The sequence below is a fragment of the Bos mutus genome, chromosome 5, assembly GCF_027580195.1.
Source record: "Bos mutus isolate GX-2022 chromosome 5, NWIPB_WYAK_1.1, whole genome shotgun sequence".
NCBI classification, from domain to species: Eukaryota; Metazoa; Chordata; class Mammalia; order Artiodactyla; family Bovidae; genus Bos; species Bos mutus.
Genome location: NC_091621.1, coordinates 100,471,976 through 100,492,946, shown reverse-complemented (window position 1 = coordinate 100,492,946; position 20,971 = coordinate 100,471,976). Strand labels below are relative to the sequence as shown.

At 60.1% G+C, this 20,971-nt stretch overlaps 2 protein-coding genes across 14 annotated transcripts in view; one reads left to right on the top strand and one right to left on the bottom strand.

The window, feature by feature from the left end:
- Positions 1 to 1,570, top strand: part of PPP6R2 (protein phosphatase 6 regulatory subunit 2) — a 61,634-nt gene extending 60,064 nt beyond the window's left edge. For 6 of the 7 annotated variants that reach the window (XM_070371388.1, XM_070371387.1, XM_070371385.1 and 3 more), the window contains 2 exons: positions 665 to 889; positions 978 to 1,570. In XM_070371388.1, the coding sequence (XP_070227489.1) occupies positions 665 to 889; positions 978 to 1,074 (322 nt within the window). In that variant the 3' untranslated portion in view covers positions 1,075 to 1,570. Of the gene's footprint in view, positions 1 to 664; positions 890 to 973 lie in introns of all 7 variants that reach the window. The other variant, XM_070371386.1, reaches the window with a different exon arrangement.
- Positions 1,571 to 2,487: 917 nt separating this feature from the next.
- The window catches only part of SBF1 (SET binding factor 1), a 31,186-nt gene continuing 12,702 nt past the window's right edge, over positions 2,488 to 20,971 (bottom strand). For 3 of the 7 annotated variants that reach the window (XM_070371376.1, XM_070371377.1, XM_070371379.1), the window contains 19 exons: positions 20,627 to 20,754; positions 19,895 to 20,073; positions 19,675 to 19,811; positions 19,361 to 19,568; positions 19,076 to 19,272; positions 18,816 to 18,953; positions 15,778 to 15,855; positions 15,344 to 15,516; positions 15,089 to 15,268; positions 14,536 to 14,637; positions 13,847 to 14,032; positions 13,651 to 13,777; positions 13,397 to 13,527; positions 13,097 to 13,327; positions 3,992 to 4,099; positions 3,690 to 3,901; positions 3,219 to 3,306; positions 2,991 to 3,122; positions 2,488 to 2,917 (listed from right to left, as the gene is read on the bottom strand). In XM_070371376.1, the coding sequence (XP_070227477.1) occupies positions 2,819 to 2,917; positions 2,991 to 3,122; positions 3,219 to 3,306; positions 3,690 to 3,901; positions 3,992 to 4,099; positions 13,097 to 13,327; positions 13,397 to 13,527; positions 13,651 to 13,777; positions 13,847 to 14,032; positions 14,536 to 14,637; positions 15,089 to 15,268; positions 15,344 to 15,516; positions 15,778 to 15,855; positions 18,816 to 18,953; positions 19,076 to 19,272; positions 19,361 to 19,568; positions 19,675 to 19,811; positions 19,895 to 20,073; positions 20,627 to 20,754 (2,834 nt within the window). In that variant the 3' untranslated portion in view covers positions 2,488 to 2,818. Of the gene's footprint in view, positions 2,918 to 2,990; positions 3,123 to 3,218; positions 3,307 to 3,689; positions 3,902 to 3,991; positions 4,130 to 13,096; positions 13,328 to 13,396; positions 13,528 to 13,650; positions 13,778 to 13,846; positions 14,033 to 14,535; positions 14,638 to 15,088; positions 15,269 to 15,343; positions 15,517 to 15,777; positions 15,856 to 18,815; positions 18,954 to 19,075; positions 19,273 to 19,360; positions 19,569 to 19,674; positions 19,812 to 19,894; positions 20,074 to 20,626; positions 20,755 to 20,971 lie in introns of all 7 variants that reach the window. The other 4 variants (XM_070371380.1, XM_070371381.1, XM_070371375.1 and 1 more) reach the window with 3 other exon arrangements.

The following is a 20,971-nucleotide window of genomic DNA, read 5'->3' as shown; positions in this document are numbered from 1 at the left end:
CCCAGGGCACGCCGATCCCACGGTGCTGGGCTCACCCGTGGGCACAGCCAGGAGGGAGCAGGTGCCCGTCAGGAGGGGCTGGTTCTCACCGAGCCGCCTAGGGAGACCCATGGCTCAGCTTCTTCCTGACCCCTGGTGTCCCCTGAAACTCACTTGGCGATGTTCTGAAAGCAAATCCTTTGGTTTGAGGGGTGCACTTTGGGCCATTGTGGGTAACGAGCCAGGCTTGTCTGCAGGCTCCTCCCGCCACGTGAGGACTCCCCCACCCTCGCTGCCTCCCCGGAGTCCTCACAAGGCAGCGGGTGACGCTCTGTAGTGGGAGCGGGTGCGGCCGCTGGGTGCTGTGGGCGCTCCTAGACCCCAGGCCACCCTCCTGTGCTCCCCGTCTCCAGGAGTGGGTGGGCGTGTTCTGGGCAGACATGGCCTACGGCTGTCCAGGGAATGGCCCTGGGCTACATGGTCCACAGAAGGGCGTGGGCTATGGGGGCGCTCCAGAGCAGGTGGTGGCCTGCGGGGGGCGCAGGGACGGGCAGCCCCGGTGAGTGCTCCTGGCAGGAGGTGGCCGCCTGGCGGGCCACACAGGGGCCGGGGGGGTCTTTGGAATGTTTGGAACTTGGGGTGGCAGAGCGGGGGCACGGCTAACCAGAGCCCATCTGCCGCGCAGGGCTGATTGTGCCCCCAGCTCACCGCCCGGCCCAGCGCCCCTGGACCCTGCTGAGGCGCCCACTGCCCCTGCCGAGGCCGCCGTGACGGGCCCTGCGCCCCGGGCCATCTCCCCAGTGCTGGCCGTGGCCATCCCCCCGGGGCCCATGGTGGCCGTCACCACTGCAGCCCCCGCCAGCCCAGCCGTTTCCATGGCGGCCGCCCTGGGGACAGTGACAAGAGACAGGTGAGCCGGTCAGGCCGGGGGAGGGGCTGGGGGAACCCGGGCGGGGGACCCCGGCCCTGAGCGACGCCCCCCCCCACCCCGCAGACAGGCTGGTGGGCCGCCGCCCTCAGGAGCCGCCCTCAATGGCCCCGTGTGACGCTGCTGCTGCGCAGTCTTGGCACCCAGCCCAGAAAAGCACCTGGTGATGCAGTCTGTCTTTTTAATTTAATTTAATTTAATTTTAAAATAAATGCTGCATTGGTAAAGCTGGCAGTTGGAACCAGCCGGACAGCCCCGCCTGCATTTGTCCTGCCTGAGCCCCACCGAGCGGCCACAGGGGTCCAGCCCCGCACACAGCAATAAGGCCTTGGCCGTGGCTCTGCCTGTGGGAGCCTGGAGCCGCGACCCCAGAGGCCCGAGGGCCGGGCCAGACTCCACAGACTCCATGCCTGTTTTTTACCAGTTTTTTCTTCAGATGCAGCAAGAGCCATGTTTGCACTTTTATCTGGCGCAGGAGAGGGTCTCCGCGGCTCTGGGGTCAGATGCAGGGCTGGAGCAGGGCTGGCCAGATGGGGTCCTAGCTGCCCAGAGCTGGGCGCGGCCCGTGCCAGGCTGCAAACGACTGCCTTAAAACACAAGCCCCCTGCGGCCTGGCAGGGTATCCTGGGCCTCCCGCAGTACACGCTGGGGGCGTGGGCCATGGGCGGGGTGTGGCGCGCCCAGCAGTGCTGGGGGGCGCCAAGCTGTCCACGGGGGTCTGCAGGGTCAGCTCACATGACCTTCTGACGCTCTGACGGCACCCAGACCCTCGACTCCAATAAAGGTTGTTACTGTCACCTACAGACCTGCGTGTCTCGCGTGTTCTTCAGCTGCAGGCCCTGGAGCCCCAGGCCCTCCACTGCCCCGGGCCCATCTGAGTCAGCGCCGAGAGCAGCTCCGCCTGGAGTTGAGCACTGGGCAGGGACCTCAGCCCGACGGCTGTCCCCAGGCCAGGAGCACCCCTCCCATGGTGGGTGCTGCTGCTGGGCCGTCCAGTGGCCCCACTGACCGTGTGCTGTGGTCTCCACCTGGGACCTCTCAGGGGGCTTCTGGCCTCTGCAGTGCCACACCCCACCTCCCACCTGTTGCCACCCCGCCGCTGGCTGGCACTCATTGCAAGTGAGACCCAGTCCAGGTGACACCCACATTTGAATGGAGAGTGACCCCCATTACAGCCCAGAATGGGGCAGTGGGGATGGTCAGAGCCAAAAGGCAGGACTCACGGGAGAGTAAGAGACAGGCATTTGGACAAGGTTCCTGGCACGGATGCAGTCAGGGCACCGGGCCCCGCCACCCACGTCTGCCCTGAGCACCCCTGCTCTCTAGAGCACCCACCCTCCTGGCGTCTCCCCCATCCTTGCCAACCCCATCCCTCTGGACACAGGACAGCTTCCTGAGGGTCCCCTCCTCTGTACCCCTCTTCACAACACGCTCCAAGGGGCACCCGCCCTCTGTACCAGCCCCAGGGTTGCCTGAGGCCTGGGGGGGGCAGACCCCAAACAAGGCCCTGACGATGCCCCTCCACACTGCGGCCCGGGTACGGGGTAGGGGGGAGAGCAGGCAGAGCAGACGCAGGCACGCGGTGTCGTTAGCTCTTTATAGACTCTCACTCTAGGAAGAGGGCGCCTGGGGCCGGCCGGCCGGGGCCAGCGCGCAGACGGGCGGGGCGGGGGGGGGGCTATTTACAGGCCCACCGCGAGGGCTGTACCGTGCTGCTGCCGGCGGGCGCGCAGCCAGGCCTCCAGGAGCTGGAGCTGGCGGGGCGGGGCGGGGCGGGGCGGGGGCTGTACACGCGGGGTGGGGGGGGGGGCCTCAATACTGTCGAGGGCGGGGTCTGTAAACATGGCCGGGGGGCGCTGCCCACCCCTCGTGGTCGGTAACTGGACGCAGGGCTGCGGGGCAGGGCCGCGCTCAGGCGTCCGACAGGCAGCTCTGGATCTGGTCCACCCACTGCTGGGCCGACGGCACGTCCTGGGCACAGAAGTTGTAAACACGACGCGTCGTCTTCACCTGCGGACACGGGACGCTGAGTCTCGGCCCTCCCGGGGGTCACCCGCCCCGCCCCGCCCCCACCGCAGCTCACGTCAAAGAAAGCCTTCTCGTCCACGGTCTTGGGGGCGCCCATGGCGGGCGTGCCCGGCGCCACAGCCTCCACCTCGGCCAGGTCGATGACGCCCTTGCACTCCGTGTCGGCGCGGTGGTCGTAGTAGCGCAGCTGGGGGCGGGGCGGCGGGCAGCAGTCAGGGCAGGGCGCCCTCCACGCCCCGCCCCCCCGCCTACGCCCCGCCCCTCCGGGCCGCCGAACGCGCACCTGGTGCTTCGTCTTGTCCAGCACGAACCAGCGGGCCTTCCAGGGCTTCATGAAGGCGCCCTTCTTGTACAGGGTGCCCTCGTAGGACCTGTGTTTGCAGCAGGACCGGCCAGACCACCTCAGGGCCCGGCCCCGGTGCCCCCAAGCCAACCCGACCCCGGAGCCCAGGGCCTCAGGGCAACAACGTCCCATGCACAGCAGGTCCCAACAAGCGGGCAGGTCTCCCGACGACTGGCCACGCGGCCCCCGGGCCCAGAAGCAGGGTGCAGCCCACGGGGCCCGCGCCAACCCCAGCCGTCCCTTCCCTCTCTCGCTGAGGTCACCAGCTCTACTTCTTCCCAGCACTGGTCAGATCACGTGGAGGCCACCGGCAAGGCCTCCCCCACCAATCAGTCCTGAAAAATCCCTGCAAGCCCCCCGAAGGCGCCCCTGAAGGCATCCCCGACGCGCCCGTCCGGGGCTGCTGCAGACCTGTTCTCACTCTCTGCCGTCTGGAACTGGCTGTAGAGGGTGCTGGTGCTGCGGCGGGCTGCCTGCCGCGAGCTGGACGCGGTAGAGCCGCTGCTCTGGTCACTGTCCAGGCTGAGGCTCAGCGTGGAGCCCACAGGGCCCTCCTGCAGGTACACACCCAGCGAGCGGCGGTGGTGGGGCACGCTGGACACCAGCAGGGAGCTGGGGGTGCCCTGCAGGCAGGAGGGGGCCTGGGTCAGGGGAGCCTCCCCGCCTCCTGGCTGCAGGCCTGCCCGCCCACCCCCCACACCCGCCCTGCTCACACGTCCGTCTGGCCGGCCCTCGAGGCGCTGGGCTGCCTTCACCCGATCCCAGGCGTCCTTCCAGCGCTCGGGGGGTCGGCCCAGCTCGGTCTCCAGCCGCTGCATCTCCTGCAGGGGGGAACCAGTGAAGAAAAGATTCTGCAGAAGGGAACACGTAGAGACAAAAGGATAAAGACCGCAGAAAGGAGACGGTGAAAAGATGCAACAAGTGTGTGGCTGTCACCCACGACGAAGATGCGCAAGCGTGAGGGACTGGACGAAACCAGCACCTGGAGAAAACAGCTAAACAGAGACATCAAAAATGCCATCGAAACACGACAAACCCCGACAGGACAAGCTGAGCATACACACCCCACAGAAAAACTTCTGAAAGTTATTACAGAAAAACTTCTCAAAGAGAAAATTCCAAAACGAGCCAGAAAAAAAAGGACACGCTATCTTCAAAAGAGCGACAAGGCGCTGGCTGGCACACAGACACGTGGAGCTGAGCGGTTACGGGGCTGCCCCACGGCCTGAGGCCCAAGACAGGCACACGGAGCCCCAGCAGGCGGGGCAGAGGTGGTGGGTGGGGGGAGCAGGAGCTCGACCTCTCCCCACAGACACCCCCCGCCCCCAGCATCTCTAGCCAAGAGCAACCGCCACGTGTGCGGCAAGATCACATGAGGCCTGGCAGAGAGCAGCTACTCGGAAGCTGTGAGCTACATCCAGATGCTGGAGGCCACACAGCGCGGGGAGACGCAGAATCCATGGGGACGCCCTGCTGATGACACAGACCACCTGCTGAAACCTGAAAAGATCGTGTCCGTGGAGCCTGGAGGAAAGGCTTCTCTACGAGGAGCAACCCCACGTCCAAGGAGGGGCGGCTGTGCCGGCGCAGGAGGGCCGAGAGGAGATACTCCACGTTCAAGGTCAGGAGGGGCGGCAGTGAGGAGACACCCATCGTCCAAGGTAAGAGAAACCCAAGAGGGCATCAGAGGGCAGACACACTGAAACCATAATCACAGAAAACTAGCCAATCTGATCACACGGACCACAGCCTTGTCTAACTCAATGAAACTAAGCCATGCTGTGTGGGGCCACCCAAGACGAGCAGGTCATGGTGGAGAGGTCTGACAGAATGTGGTCCACTGGAGAACGGACTGGCAAACCACTTCAGTATTCTTGCCTTGAGAGCCCCATGAACAGTATGAAAAGGAAAAATGATAGGACACTGAAAGATGAACTCCTCAGGTCAGTAGGTACCCAATATGCTACTGGAGATCAGTGGAGAAATAACTCCAGAAAGGATGAAGGGATGGAGCCAAAGCAAAAAGAATACCCAGCTGTGGATGTGACTGGTGATAGAAGCAAGGTCCGATGCTGTAAAGAGCAATATTGCATAGGAACCTGGAATCTTAGCTCCATGAATCAAGGCAAATTGGAAGTGGTCAAACAGGAGATGGCAAGAGTGAACGTCGACATTCTAGGAATCAGCGAACTGAAATGGACTGGAATGGGTGAATTTAACTCAGATGACCATTATATCTACTACTGCGGGCAGGAATCCCTCAGAAGAAATGGAGTGGCCATCATGGTCAACAAAAGAGTTCGAAATGCAGTACTTGGATGCAATCTCAGAAATGACAGAATGACCTCTGTTCGTTTCCAAGGCAAACCATTCAATATCACAGTAATCCAAGTCTATGCCCCAACCAGTAATGCCGAAGAAGCTGAAGTTGAACGGTTCTATGAAGACCTACAAGACCTTTTAGAACTAACACCCAAAAAAGATGTCCTTTTCATTATAGGGGACTGGAATGCAAAAGTAGGAAGTCAAGAAACACCTGGGGTAACAGGCAAATTTGGCCTTGGAATACGGAATGAAGCAGGGCAAAGGCTAATAGAGTTTTGCCAAGAGAATGCACTGGTCATAACAAACACCCTCTTCCAACAACACAAGAGAAGACTCTACACATGGACATCACCAGATGGTCAACACCAAAATCAGATTGATTATATTCTTTGCAGCCAAAGATGGAGAAGCTCTATACAGTCAACAAAAACAAGACCAGGAGCTGACTGTGGCTCAGATCATGAATTCCTTATTGCCGAATTCAGACTGAAATTGAAGAAAGTAGGGAAAACCACTAGACCATTCAAGTATGACCTAAATCAAATCCCTTATGATTATACAGTGCAAGTGAGAAATAGATTTAAGGGCCTAGATCTGATAGACAGAGTGCCTGATGAAATATGGACGGAGGTTCGTGACATTGTACAGGAGACAGGGATCAAGACCATCCCCATGGAAAAGAAATGCAAAAAAGCAAAATGGCTGTCTGGGGAGGCCTTACAAATAGCTGTGAAAAGAAGAGAAGCGAAAAGCAAAGGAGAAAAGGAAAGCTATAAGCATCTGAATGCAGAGTTCCAAAGAATAGCAAGAAGAGATAAGAAAGCCTTCCTCGGCGATCAATACAAAGAAATAGAGAAAAACAACAGAATGGGAAAGACTAGAGATCTCTTCAAGAAAATCAGAGATACCAAGGGAACATTTCATGCAAAGATGGGCTTGATAAAGGACAGAAATGGTATGGACCTAACAGAAGCAGAAGATATTAAGAAGAGGTGGCAAAAATACACAGAAGAACTGTACAAAAAAGATCTTCACAAGCCAGATAATCACCATGGTGTGATCACTCACCTAGAGCCAGACATCCTGGAATGTGAAGTCAAGTGGGCCTTAGAAAGCATCACTACAAACAAAGCTAGTGGAGGTGATGGAATTCCAGTTGAGCTATTCCAAATCCTGAAAGATGATGCTGTGAAAGTGCTGCACTCAATATGCCAGCAAATTTGGAAAACTCAGCAGTGGCCACAGGACTGGAAAAGGTCAGTTTTCATTCCAATCTCAATGAAAGGCAATGCCAAAAAATGCTCAAACTACCGCACAATTGCACTCATCTCACACACTGCTAAAGTAATGCTCAAAATTCTCCAAGCCAGGCTTCAGCAATACGTGAACCATGAACTTCCAGATGTTCAAGCTGGTTTTACAAAAGGCAGAGGAACCAGAGATCAAATTGCCAACATCCGCTGGATCATCGAAAAAGCAAGAGAGTTCCATAAAAACATCTATTTCTGCTTTATTGACTATGCCAAAGCCTTTGACTGTGTGGATCACTACAAACTGTGGAAAATTCTTAAAGAGATGAGAATACCAGACCACCTGACCTGCCTCTTGAGAAACCTATATGCAGGTTAGGAAGCAACAGTTAGAACCGGACATGGAACAACAGACTGGCTCCAAACAGGAAAAGGAGTACGTCAAGGCTGTATATTGTCACTCTGCTTATTTAACTTATATGCAGAGTACATCATGAGAAACTCTGGGCTGGAAGAAGCACAACCTGGAATCAAGATTGCCGGGAAAAATATCAATAACCTCAGATATGCAGATGACACCACCCTTATGGCAGAAAGTGAAGAGGAACTAAGAAGCCTCTTGATGAAAGTGAAAGAGGAGAGGGAAGAAGTTGGCCTGAGGCGCAACATTCAGAAAACGAAGGTCATGGCATCTGGTCTGATCACTTCATGGCAAATAGATGGAGAAACAGTGGAAACAGTGTCAGACTTTATTTTGGGGGGCTCCAAAATCACTGCAGATGGTGACTGCAGCCATGAAATTAAAAGACGCTCACTCCTTGGAAGGCAAGTTATGACCAATCTGCACAGCATATTAAAAATGCTTTGAGACATTATTTTGCCAACAAAGGTCCGTCTAGTCAAGGCTATGGTTTTTCCTGTGGTCATGTATGGATGTGAGAGTTGGACTGTGAAGAAAACTGAGTGCTGAAGAATTGATGCTTTTGAACTGTGGTGTTGGAGAAGACTCTTCAGAGTCCCTTGGACTGCAAGGAGATCCAACCAGTCCATTCTGAAGGAGATCAGTCCTGGGTGTTCATTGGAAAGACTGATGCTAAAGCTGAAAGTCCAATACTCCGGCCACCTCATGAGAAGAGCTGACTCATTGGAAAAGACCCTGATGCTGGGAGGGATCGAGGGCAGGAGGAGAAGGGGACAGCAGAGGATGAGATGGCATCACTGACTCGATGGACATGAGTTTGAGTAAACTCTGGGAGTTGGTGATGGACAGGGAGGCCTGGCGTGCTGCGATTCATGGGGTCATGAAGAGTGGGACACTACTGAGTGGCTGAACTGAACAGCTGCCTAACAAAGCGTAAGAACAGCCCCTGAAAAGACCAAGCTGACCCACCAGGTCACTGAGTGCCAGGACGAAGAAAACCCATGACCCTGAACGAAGACAAAGAGATCCTGATCTTCAACAATGTCCAGCTCACAACAGTTCTTAGACAAGCATGAAGGCAGGGAGAGAAGAAACATCGTCAGAGGAAAGTGAAACAGAAGACCCAGAAATGAACTAGATGCTCAAGTAGCATACAAGAAGTTCAAAGCAGTTGTAAGCACATTTAAGACTTCAAGGTGAACCTAACGGTTGAGAAGATGGGGAATCTCTAGCGAGAAAAAAACTAAAGAAAATGGAAACTCTAGAGCTGAAAACTCTTAATATCTAAAATAGAAAATTCATTAAATAAGCTTCAGAGCATTTTAAACATAAGAAGGAAAAGAGCAGTGGACTTGAAAGCAGGGAATACAAATCGTGCAACGTGAGCTGCAGACGAAAAGCCCGCAGAGCCTTAATGAGCTACGGGGCAAGGAAGTCAGAGGAGAAACGAGGGAGTCATCATAGAGGAAAAACGTTTTAAAGAAATAATGGTCTAAAATCTAGTATATTTGATTAAAACCATCACCCCACAACGTCTAAGACGCTTCAAGAGCTCTAAGCAGAACAAACACACACAGGAAAGCCAACATGATGGCCAAATTCACTGAAGGTGAAGAGAAAGGCTCCCCGGGGGCCTAGTGCTGAGAAATCCGACCGCCAGCGTGGGACACACAGGCCTGAGCCCCGGTCCAGAGAGGCTCCACACGCCCCAGAGCCACGAAGGCCAGGCGCCACCACTACAGAGCCTGTCTGTGCTCCAGAGCCGAGCTCGGCAGCGAGGAGGCCGCTGCACTGAGAAGCCTGCACACCGCAGCTGGACAAGAGCACGGCCACAAGTAAACGAGTCAAAATGGAGAGGAGACCGGAAAGGCAGTCGGGGAAAGAGGCTGACGTCACAGACAGTTTACAAGGGTGAGAAGGAGCGTCGGCACTCAGAAGCATCGCCAGCAGAAGAGCCTGGAATGGCGCCTTTTAACTGCCAGGGCTCAAAGTTGTCAACCTAGAGTTCTGCATCCGAGGAAAACAGCCTTTCAAGAAGGAAAGCACAGAGAGAGCAACGAAGGGAACACTGCTGTTTGCCGCTGCACCAAGAAGAGCACAACACCCAGGAATGCACCTGCCCGCGGAGGCGGAGGGCCCTAGGCGGAGAACCGCGAGACACCGAGGGGAGACGCTGCAGATCCCGGCCAGCGGGGAAGACGCTACGCGCTCTGGGACTGGGGCTGTCAGCGCTGTCGGCTCATTCCTGACAGGGCCAGTGTCTGCAGAAACGAACGCCTGCGGCCAGTGCTTTTATAGTGCGGCTGGCCAAAACGTCACCTGCTTCTTCGCACTTGGCAGGTTACGGCCCGCCTGTGAAGCTGATTTCCGCGCGCTGTTTCCAATCCACTCTTCTGTAGAAGCAAAGGCACGTTCTCCAGTACCATGAGTTTCATTTTCACTTCCCATTTCAGAATCAATCACTAAGGTTTTTTTGAAGGTTTTTTTGGCTTTCGTTGATCTAATATTCACATCATCTGAACAGAACTGTATTCTGAAGAACTATCATCTTCTGAGACATTAGTGCATATATCACTTAGACAATCAAAGACAGCATCTGCGTAAGATCCACTGAAAAATTCTTCACTCAAAACTTCACAAAGCATCAGTTTTGAAAATTTCACGTTGATAATATACACAAGGTTGGGACAAAACCCTAAGACAGCAAAATGTGAACGGCAGAACTTCCCTGGTCTCCAGCGGCTGGGAACCCACCTGCAAACGCAGGGGACACAGGCTCGGTCCGTCATCTGGGAAGACCCCACTTGCCGCAGCCGCAGAGCCACAAGCACTGAGCCTCAGGCTGCGACTGCAGAAGCCCGTGTGCCTGGAGCCCCCGTTCCGCACGGGAGGAGCCTCCACAGTGGGAAGCCTCCTCACCGCAAGCAAGAGCAACCCCTACTCGCTGCAACAAAGCCACGCAGCCAAAAAATAAAACAAACCAAAAAACGAACAGAAGACCTAAATAGACATTTCTCCAAAGAAGACATGGATATGAGCAACAGGCTCGTGAAAAGATGCTCAGTATCACTGTTACCAATTACTAGGAAAATGCAAATCAAAACTATAGTAAGGTCCCACCTCACACCAGTCAGAAAGGCCATCGTGAAAAATTCTGGAACTAGTAAATGTTGGGAGGGTGTGGGGAAGAGGGAGCCCAGCCCCACTGCTGGCGGGATGTAAACTGGTGCGGCCGCTGCGGAGAACAGTGTGGAGGCTCCTTAAAAGACCACAGCAGAGCCGCCACGTGACCCTGCAGTCGCACCCCGGCACACGTCCAGAAAAGACACACGCACCCCAGGACTGACTTCAGCAGAATCTGCGATAGCCTACATGAAAACCCCGTAAATGTCCATCAGCAGATGGACGGCTAACAGTGTGGCTCGCACACACGGTGGAGCACCGCTCGGCCACGCAGAGCATGAAGTGACGCCCCTGCAGCAACATGGATGGGCCTAGAGATTATCATACTAAGTGAAACTAAGTCAGAGACAGAAAGTACCATTTGATGTCACTTAAATGTGGGATCTAAAAAGTTACGTAAGTGGACTGACTTACACAACAGAAACAGACTCACAGACAGAAAACAAGCTCGGTCTCCAAGGGGCTGAGGGGCGGGGCGAGTCAGGAGTGTGGATTAGCGGGCACGCTCTGTCTGTGTAAAACAGTGATCAGCAAGGACCTGCACAGCACAGGGAGCCACGCTGCATCCTGTGAAAACCGCAATGGAAGAGAACCTACTATACACGTATACGCTTTCCTGGTGGCTCAGACAGTAAAAACTCTGCCTGTAATGCAGGAGACCCAGGTTCAATCCCTGGGTCGCAGAAATCCCCTGGAGAAGGGAATGGCAACCCACTGCAGGATTCTTGCCTGGAGAATCCCACGGACAGAGGAGCCTGACGGGCTATACAGACCATGGGGTTGCACAAAGTCAGACACGACTGAGTGACTGACACTTTCATATACAGATGCACCCAAATCACTCTATTATACACCCGCAACACCACAATGTAACTTAACTGTACTTCGGAAAAAAGAAATGGTGAAAATAAAAAAATTAAAAAGGCACAATAAAGAGATTTTCAAGTGAAAAAAAAACCTGGGGGAATTTATCCCTAGCAGATTTGATTTACAAGAAACATTAAAAGTTCTTCAGGGTCTTCCCTGGTGGTCCAGTGGTTAAGAACCTGCCTTGCAATGCAGATGACACATGTTCAATTCCTGCTTGGGGAACTAAGATCCTACGTGCTGCAGGGCAACTGAGCCCGTGTGCCACAAATACTGAGCCCCCACAACCAAATAAATAAAATCCATACGTAAGTATCAGAGAGAAAAGTTCAGGCTGAAGAGCAGCGACGCAGCAGCAGACCTGCAGGGAGAGGAGGAGTCACCGCGCGGCAGACAGGTGGGCCCTCGTCACCCACGCTGAGCGCTGACAGCTCAGGTGGGGTAAGACGGGCAACGACAGCCGCGAGCATTCCGTGGGGCAGGGCTGTGGGCACAACTCAGTCCCAGAAGACCTGCGGCTGCAGCTGCTGACGGCCGCTCCAAGTGCAGCAGAGACACAGCTCAGAGCCACACGGTGCTGCTAACGGGGAGCAACGGTGCTCGACCACCAGGACAGCAGCAGCAAGAGCAGAGCAAACAAGGAGAGCGAGCCGGAGGGCAGGCTGCACATCAGCGTCAAAGTGTCAGCTGCTCGGCTGTGTCCAACTCTTTTTGGTCCTCTGTCCGTGGGATTCTCCAGACAAGAACACTGGAGTGGACAGCCGTCTCCTTCCCCAGGGGATCTTCCCGACTCAGGGATCAAACCTGGGTCTCCTGCACTGCAGGAGGATTCTTCACCCTCTGAGCCACCAGAAAAACCCATCACACATCAGTGATTAAGTGTAAATGCTTTTGCCGGATCCACAGTGTTGCACAGCAGAGGCTAACACAGGGCTGTACTTATCCCCCAACTAGATTAAAAAAAAATTTTTTTTAATAAAGAGAAAAATTTAGACGTGAAAATACAAATAAAAATAGACCAAGAAGTCCAATGAAAGACAGAAATGGGTGAAGAGAAAACCTAACCACATGAGTACCAGGAGCTCACCTTAACTGGAAGGACACAGACCAGTCAGAAGTGAAGGCAGCACAGACAGGACACGCCAAACAGATGCTGGTCTCGGAGGCCAACTCCAAGACTGCAAGTAGCATGGGGGGAGAGGACAGGCCGCTCTCTGCGCCTGTGAGCCCCCTTCACCCACAGAGCCAGGACCCAGGCTCCCCCAAACCCTGGATGGCAGGCTGCCAGTGCTGGTTCTCAACACACATTACAGCCTGCTCGCTCCTCACCGCTGCCCGCTCTCCACACAGGAAGCAGCAGCTCAGGACGCCAAGAAATCCCGAAGCCACCCAGCCAAGGGCGGGGCGGGAGGCTCCGCCCACCGCACAGCCCCCTCTATTCCAGGGCGCACCCGCCAGGTCTGGCAGACAGAGAACAAGAGCGACCTGAGAGTCCACCCCAAGCTTCTCTGAAGAGACACCAGGCAGCTGGAGTCCAGCAGAGCGCTGTCCACACGGGGGTGTGCACAGCCAGGAAGGAGAACGCAGGGCTCTAGAGAGGACACAGGCTCTGCGAAAACCCCGCCAGCCCTTAGGGTGACTCCAAACCTTCCTCAGACTGGGGGGTTCCCCACAGCCTCGGTCACCGCTGCCTGCAGACAGCAGTCAGGGTGGGCACTGCAGGCCAGTGGGGGGTGGGGGAGCCCACTCCCAGTCCCCGGGGCCACACGCACCTCCAGGAGCCGGGAGATGGCGTCGGGCTGGGCTCTGGGCCGGCTGTCATAGCAGGGCCACACCACCCGGCGCCTGCTCTGGGGGGCACCCCCATCTGGCCGCTCTTCCTCCGGGGGCTCAGGGGGCCCCTGCGCCAGTTCCCAGTCGTAGGGGGGGCCCTCGGCCAGCGTCTCCTCGGTGTAGAAGTCCCACACCTTCAGGTTGGACACGTTGCTGTAGGGCCGTAGGACCTGGGGGCGGGCCTGGCGTGAGCACTGGGCGTGGAGGGGCCCGGCCACCTCGCCCGGGGCCCGGCTCACCTCCGCGTCCTCCGGCGCGTACATGTAGTTGTAAAACACGGGCGTCCGCTTGCTCAGCCGCTCCACGTACTCCCACACCGAGCGGCAGGCCTGCGGGGCCCGGCGGTCCCCCTTCTCCTCGTACAGCAACCCTGCGGGCGGGTTGGGGGGCAGCGCCGGCCTGCTGACCACGCCCTCCACCGCGGACCGCGCCACCCCCGTGGTCTCCCGGCCGCCACCACCACCTCCCGCGCCCACCCGCCCTGCCCCTGTACCAAGCTCAATGCGTTCATAGTCCGAGTCCAGCAGGAAGGTCCGGAAGCGGCGGGACACGTGGTGGTAGCCAAGGAACTTGAGGTAGAAAGGGCTGAACTCGAACTCCATTGGGAACTGCAGGTGGATCTGTGTGCAATCAGGGGTCAGCGGAGAGCGGTCAGCACGCACAGCCCCCAGCCACGGCCACCCACTCACCTGGTGTACACAGTCCAGGAACTGCAGGAAGACTGGAGTGAAGCCACTGCTCTGCCCAGCTAGGGTGTGGGCCCCGCGGTGGCTGAAGCGATGGCCAAAGGACAACCACTCCTTCTCCACTAGCAGACGGAAGCCCTCCAGGGTGCGGTAGAAGGGGTCAGAGAGCAGCTGCACCAGGGACACGACCTGCCGGCAGCAGCGAGGGTCAGCAGACGCGGGCACCCGCCCTGCGCGCCTGCGCCGTGTCCCCGCCCTGCTTCCGCGCGCCTGCGTGGTGATGTCCCCGCCCCCCTTCCGCGCACCTGCGTGATGTCCCCGCACCCCCGCGCCATGTCCCCGCACCCCTTCCGCGCACCTGCACAATGTCCCCGCCCCCCTTCCGCGCACCTGTGCCGTCCCCACCCCCCTTCCGCACACCTGCGTGGTGATGTCCCCGCACCCCCGCGCCTGCGCCATGTCCCCGCCCCGCTTCCGCGCACCTGCGTGATGTCCCCCCACCCCCGCGTGATGTCCCCGCACCGCCGCGCACCTGCGCGATGTCCCCGCTCCCCTTCCGCGCGCCTGCGCGATGTCCCCGTCCCCCTTCCGCGCACCTGCGTGGTGATGTCCCCGCACCCCTTCCGCGCACCTGCGTGATGTCCCCGCACCCCCGCACACCTGCGCCATGTCCCCGACCCCCTTCCGCGCACCTGCGTGGTGATGTCCCAGCCGTCCTCCAGGCTCACCAGGACGGAGGAGCCCGAGTCCAGGAGCTCCACCACCAGCACCGACACCTGCAGCAGCTTGTGGATCTGCAGGGACCCGCACCCCTTAGCACCTCCCAGGCCCCCAGGCCCCACACATCCACAGAAGAGGTGGTTGTGCAGGCCCCCGCTAGGGGACAGCCTGTGCCGTGGGAAGGCTGGACAGGCCCAAAGGGCGCAGGGGTGCGTCCCTCCTCCCGCTCACCTGTCAGCGCCTTTTGGGCCCGAAGGCCCTCCCTGACACGCCCAGTCCCACCAGGACAGAGCAGTGGGCGCCCACACGGCCGGGCCCTGGCCTCCGCCCCTGTCCACCTCCCACCACTGGGAAACAGCCATGACCTCCTCCCAAAGCCAATGAGCAAGTCCAGACCCCACCCACTTGTGGCCCTAGATAACTGGGGGGCAAACAGCCAGGTGGCCACTGGACAGTCCCTCCCCGTGGCTTCTGCACCCCCTCCCGGTGCCATCCCCCACAGCAGGGTCAGGGCAGGGGAGAGACCTGGATGAGCCACTCTGAGTCTTCCAGTGAGCGCAGGAAGGAGGCGGGACTGGGCTCGGTGGCAGGACAGCCAGGGACGCAGGCCTTCAGCAGCTTCTTGAAACTCGCCTTCACCTGCCGCGCCTCAAACACCTCGATGGGCACCAGCTCCCACTGCTGCAGGGGGTCTGGCCGCACACCCTGGGAGAGGCCATCTGTGTAAGGCGGGCCCAGACCTCACATCCCCACCCGGCCCTGGGACCCCATCCCAGTCACCTTCAGCTGGGCTTTGTCTCCAATGATATAGAGGGCTGCACGCTGCGGCCGCAGAAAGCCTGGCTCAGGAGGGGCCCCGTTGGCCTGGGGGGGGCCCACGCCTGCTAGCCGGGAGCCCACATCAGTGCTGAGCCCACCACTGCGCCCACTGGCCCGGACGCTGCCCCATTTACCTGCACAGAGAAGCCAGGTAAGCGCCAGACCGGGGCCAGGGCACCACTTACCTAGGGCTGAGCTCCCAGGAAGGGCAAGGGCGGGACTCGGGGCATCAGGCTGTTAGTGCCCAGGGCCATGGGGAGGGCTGGGTTACACCAGTCTGTCAAGTGGGGCCGTTAGTGTCAGACATGGGGACGTTAGTGCCCATGACCACTCAGTCCCACGGGGACCATCGGGGCCAGGTGTGGGGGAGCCGGCCTGAGTGGCCAGTACGGTACCTCGGGGCGCAGTCCGTCTGGAGGCCGAGGCCGCCATGGGGTTGGACAGCGTGGTGACCCTGGCTCTGGGGCTGGGCACTGGGGGTACAGCAGAGAGAAAGCTCAGACCTGGCCCCAGGCCTGGGGGGCGCCCAGCAAGGGGGGAAGTATGGCCCGAGGAGACTGGGTGCAGGGCTGGGTTGCCCCAAACCCCCAGGAAGCCCCGGGGAGACAGAGACAGTGGGGGTCAGCACCAAGATCCTCTGGGCCCCCAGGGAACAGAGGACCCAACGGTAGGTAGAGAGGGGAGAGAACAGGCAGGACACTGGGCCTCCTCTGCACCCTCAGCCCATGGACACTGCCAGGGCTGCTCATGACGTGGCCACCCAGCACTCCCTGCCAGGCACACAGCAGCAGGAGATGACCAAGAAGTGCAGCCCAGAGAGGAGGCAGCCCCCAGCCTGGGACCTCCGAGGCTGGTTCAATCCAGGACACAGGCAGGCTCGAGGCTCGAGGCTCGAGTGCTGGACGTGCAGGGAGCTGGCAGGACGAGGCTCTGCACTGGCCCCTGGGTTCCAAAGCCAGCACCAAGCCCCGCCCCTCCTCTGAGCCGGGTGCGGGCCACTGGAGGTGAGCGTGAAGGCAGCCTACCCCGCTGCAGGCAGAAGCACCGCCACCCACAGCAAGCACGCTGTGTCTTCATGACAGAGTCTGAGCCGGAACCGTGTACAGAGGAGGTGAGCTGAGCCCCTGTCCACCCCGGGCAATGCGGGCACGGCCCATGCCCAGAGCTTGGGGGGCACCAAGCAGCAGCCCCACAAGCACCATTAGGGGAAACCCAGGCACCAGGGGACAAGCGGCCCTGTGGAGAGGGTGCTTGCTGCCTGCAGGGGCTGCTCAGACTCTCTGGAGGGCACAGAAGGCAAGACAGCACGACCATAAACATACTGAAGGACGGAAAACTAATAACTAGAAAGCGACGGTCCCAGCAGAGAAACGACATGGGTGAGGTATGTGGCCCTTTAGAAGGGTGGATGCCAAAGCTGGGCCTCCCTAGGTCGGCATCCCCATTAACCACCACCAGGACAGTGGGACCGCCTGTTTCCACAGCCGACACAGGTCCTGTGCCTCAGGGTGGGGGCAACTGACCGCAGGGAGGGCTGCAGACGTGGGTGGTGAGCTCACAGGAGTCAAGAGCGGGCGGCGGAAGAATCAAGGAAGATGCTTGGGCTTCTGGAAGGCTGGGCCCACAGGCGGTGCCACCAGCCCCGAGCCCACCTGAGGCCCAGCGCCTGGCAGCTGGAGCCACCGCAGAGGAAAGCGCAGACGAGTCTGCAGGGAGCCCACCTGAGGCCCAGCGCCTGACAGCCAGAGCCACAGCAGAGGAAAGCGCAGACGAGTCTGCAGGGAGCCCACCTGAGGCCCAGCGCCTGGCAGCTGGAGCCACCGCAGGGGAAAGCGCAAACGAGTCTGCAGGGAGCCCACCTGAGGCCCAGCGCCTGGCAGCTGGAGCCACCGCAGAGGAGAGCGCAGACGAGTCTGCAGGGAGCCCACCTGAGGCCCAGCGCCTGGCAGCTAGAGCCACCGCAGAGGAGAGCGCAGACGAGTCTGCAGGGAGCCCACCTGAGGCCCAGCGCCTGGCAGCTAGAGCCACCGCAGAGGAGAGCGCAGACGAGTCTGCAGGGAGCCCAGCCTGAGGCCCACCGCAGCGCCTGGCAGCTGCAGGAGCCACCCTGAGGCCCAGCGCCTGGCAGCTAGAGCCACCGCAGAGGAAAGCGCAGACGAGTCTGCAGGGAGCCCACCTGAGGGCCCAGTGCCTGGCAGCTAGAGCCACCGCAGAGGAAAGCGCAGATGAGTCTGCAGGGAGGGAGGCAACCAGGAAGGCCTGAGCGACAAGTGACCCCTGGTGTGACCCCGGTACCACACAGGGTAAGGGGGGTCCTCACAGAGAAGTGACCCCCATGTGACCTCTGCCGACTGCACACACAGCCGCCAGGGCAGCGCCAGGTGTGCACAGGTCCCAGGTGGACACGGTCACCACATCTGAGGAACAGGCAGTGGTCGGCTCAGGCCAGCATCTGGGCCACAGTCAGGCCAAGGGTGGGCAGCTTCCCGGACCTCGTGCCTCGAGCGGGCAGATGAGCCCTCCAAGCACAGACTGAGAGGCCTCTGACCACCAAGCCCCAAGCACAGAGGAGCAACAGGGGTCACGTGGCAGCCAGAGGAGGCCCAGTGGCCAAGAGAGCAAAGCAGAAGAGGCCAGAGCATCGGGAGGGTCCAGGAGGGGAGCTGGGGAGGGAGACGGGGCCAGGGAAAGGGGAGGCCATCACAGGGCAAGGGGAGGCCCTCACAGGGAAAGGGGAGGCCATCACAGGGCAAGGGGAGGCCCTCACAGGGCAAGGGGAGGCCCTCACAGGGAAAGGGGAGGCCCTCACAGGGAAAGGGGAGGCCCTCACAGGGAAAGGGGAGGCCATCACAGGGAAAGGGGAGGCCATCACAGGGCAAGGGGAGGCCCTCACAGGGCAAGGGGAGGCCCTCACAGGGAAAGGGGAGGCCATCAGGGGGCCTCGAGGAGGGTCAGGGGCCGGATGGGGCTGGGGGAGGGGAAGCGCAACGTAGAGGTGACTGCCTTGGAGCAAGACCCCTGGGGAGGCTGCTCCTGCCAGCACACACCCGTCCCCTGCCTGCAGGCCCTGGGGCCCTCCTGGGTGTGTGTCTAGAATCCTCTCTCAGTGCCAGATACTCACGCGGCTCACCACCCCCAACAGCGTCCCCACCCCAGGAAACCATCCCCCGTGCACAGCCTCACAAGCTCTCCTGCGCCACTGAGCACCTCCCCGGTCACCTGGCACCTGCGTCCTGAGGGCGAGGGGCAGGGCCCAGGATTGCCCCTGGTGCATGCCCTGGGCCTACTGCCTCCTCTGCAAACCCCCGAAGGAGTGGTCAGAGCAGGGCCTCAGGACACTTACCTGGTCCCACTACCCAGACACTGCCCCCTTGGGCCTGCCCTCCGTAAATGCCGCCACTGCCCCCAAGTCCTCCCGTCCAAACACACTCACCATGGCTGCCCATGTGGGCGGAGGAGAAGCCGCTGAGCGTGTTGCGGCCGGATGCATCCGCGTAACGTGGCATGGAGCTGACTACAGCCTGCAGGTACTTCTCCTGTTCCAGGCTGCTGGAGTCGGCCTGGGACTGGCCTGGCGGGGGAGGCGGAGGTAGGGGTCGGGCCCTGGGCCCTGGGGCGGGGCCAGGCGCTGGGGCGGGGCGGGGGGGGGGGGCTGGGGGGGCGGCGAGGCCATAGCAGGAGCAGGGCGCCTACCTGGAGAAGGCGCATTTTGGGCCTTGAATAGACCTACGACACCCTTGCCGTGCAGGCCTCCAGAGCGCAGAAGCACAGCCTTGGAGCGCCCGCTGCGCCAGCAGACCACCGGAAAGCGGTTCTGGCGGTAGCAGCGGGAGACGCGCTGCAGAGCGTTGTCCTGGACGCTCTGGGGCACGATCAGCAACCCGGGGTAGCTGCGAGGAGGCAGCGGCGGCGGGTGAGGGCAGCGGCAAAGCCACCGTGGACCCGCAGCCAGCGCCCCGGGGCTGCGCCAGGGCTCACCTGCGGCAGATGGCGTACATGCGGTTCACCGGGGAGATCCGGAAGGGCTCAGACTTGGCTCGGCTCAGGCTGCTGCTCAGCGTGCCCAGCCCCAGGCGCTGGTAGTCCCGGCAGCACGCCCGCTCCACCAGGCTGCTCATGGTCATGCGGTCCGAGGGCTTCAAGGCCAAGGACGGGGTCAGCGTGCTGGGCTCCAGCTCCTCCGACACTGGGGCAGACCAGGCACACACGGCTCGTCACTCACAGGCCTCCCAGGTCCCCTACCCTCCACGTGAAGACCTTCACCCACACCACCCAGGGCTCCCCACCCCCACCAGAGATCTCGTCCTCCTGGTCCTCGGGGGGCGGCTGGCCCCGGTGCTCCCAGCTCGGGGGGTTGTACTTCTTCCGAGTGACATACTGCCGCCCGATAGTCTTCTTGGCGTTCTTCACCAGGTTCCTGGACAGGGTCCTGGGGGGTGGGAGAGCACGGCCACAGAGATGAGATGACCAAGGGGACACACAGTGTCCTGGCCTTTGGGCCCAGTTCCCTACCTGAAGGAAGGTCCCTTGTCCTTGTTGGCACGGGGCGGCCGGCCGGGGGTGTGGGCAGAACCCAGGTTGAGTGCGAACGTGCCTCTGATGTCTGGGGGGTACCGCAGCTTGTGCAGCTGCTTGCGGAAGAGCTCAGCGCTGTCAGACCCCACCTCTTCGTCAAATGCCATCTTCAGCAGCTGCGTCAGAGAGGAGGGCCTCAGAGGCTGGACGGCCTGTGGGCCTGAGCCCAGCCACCAAGGCAGACAGGCCTCCGGGACAACCCACGCTGCATCAGCGGAACACAACTGTTTCTAATAGGGTGGACGGGTGAGAGCCCTATGGCCAGACGGGCCCCGGAGAAGGCGGCTGGGTCTACCATGGGATCGTGAAGGTCAGTCTCGTCTCTGCGTCCAGAGACGGACACCCCTGAGGGAGCACCCCAAGGACACAAGGCTAACGGAGGGTCTGCTCCCCAAACTGCACGCAGCTAGAGACGGACGCCCCGATCTTTGTGTGCATCCCCTCCGCAGGGGTTTCAGTCAGGCGTGCTCACGCAGCACTCTCGATCCGGATCCTGGGGTCCAGCCTCACACACGAAACGGAGAGCCCCAGTGGCCAGCATGTGGCATGGACAGAGGACCCCAAGCTGAGGCGCCACGGCCCCTGCAGAGTCAGGGCCATAGAGGGCTCGGTGCCGGCGTCACTGCCCGCCCGTGAGGACTGCACGAGGGGCCCTCAGGCCCCGCCCACCTGGAAAGTGCAGGAACGCAGCTGCAGCCCGTCCTGCAGGAGCTGGTCCACAGGGGTCTGGACGCTGACGCGCTTCTCCTTGGTCAGCGCAGCCACCGGGAAGGAGCGGACCACCACCTGCTCCCCCACTGGAACAGGCCGGGTGCGGAGTCAGAGGGAGTGAAGGGGGTCACAGAGCCTCAGGGGACCAGAGCTACGGGGCAGCCGGGGCAGGCAGGGAGGGGTAGACAACAGCTGGTCTCCACAGACCCCCCACCCCTGAGACGGGAGAGGGAGGGGCAGAGAAAGTCCCGCTCGCCCAGGGACCTGGGAGGAGAGGGGAAGCGAGGGTGGGGTGGCTGCAGA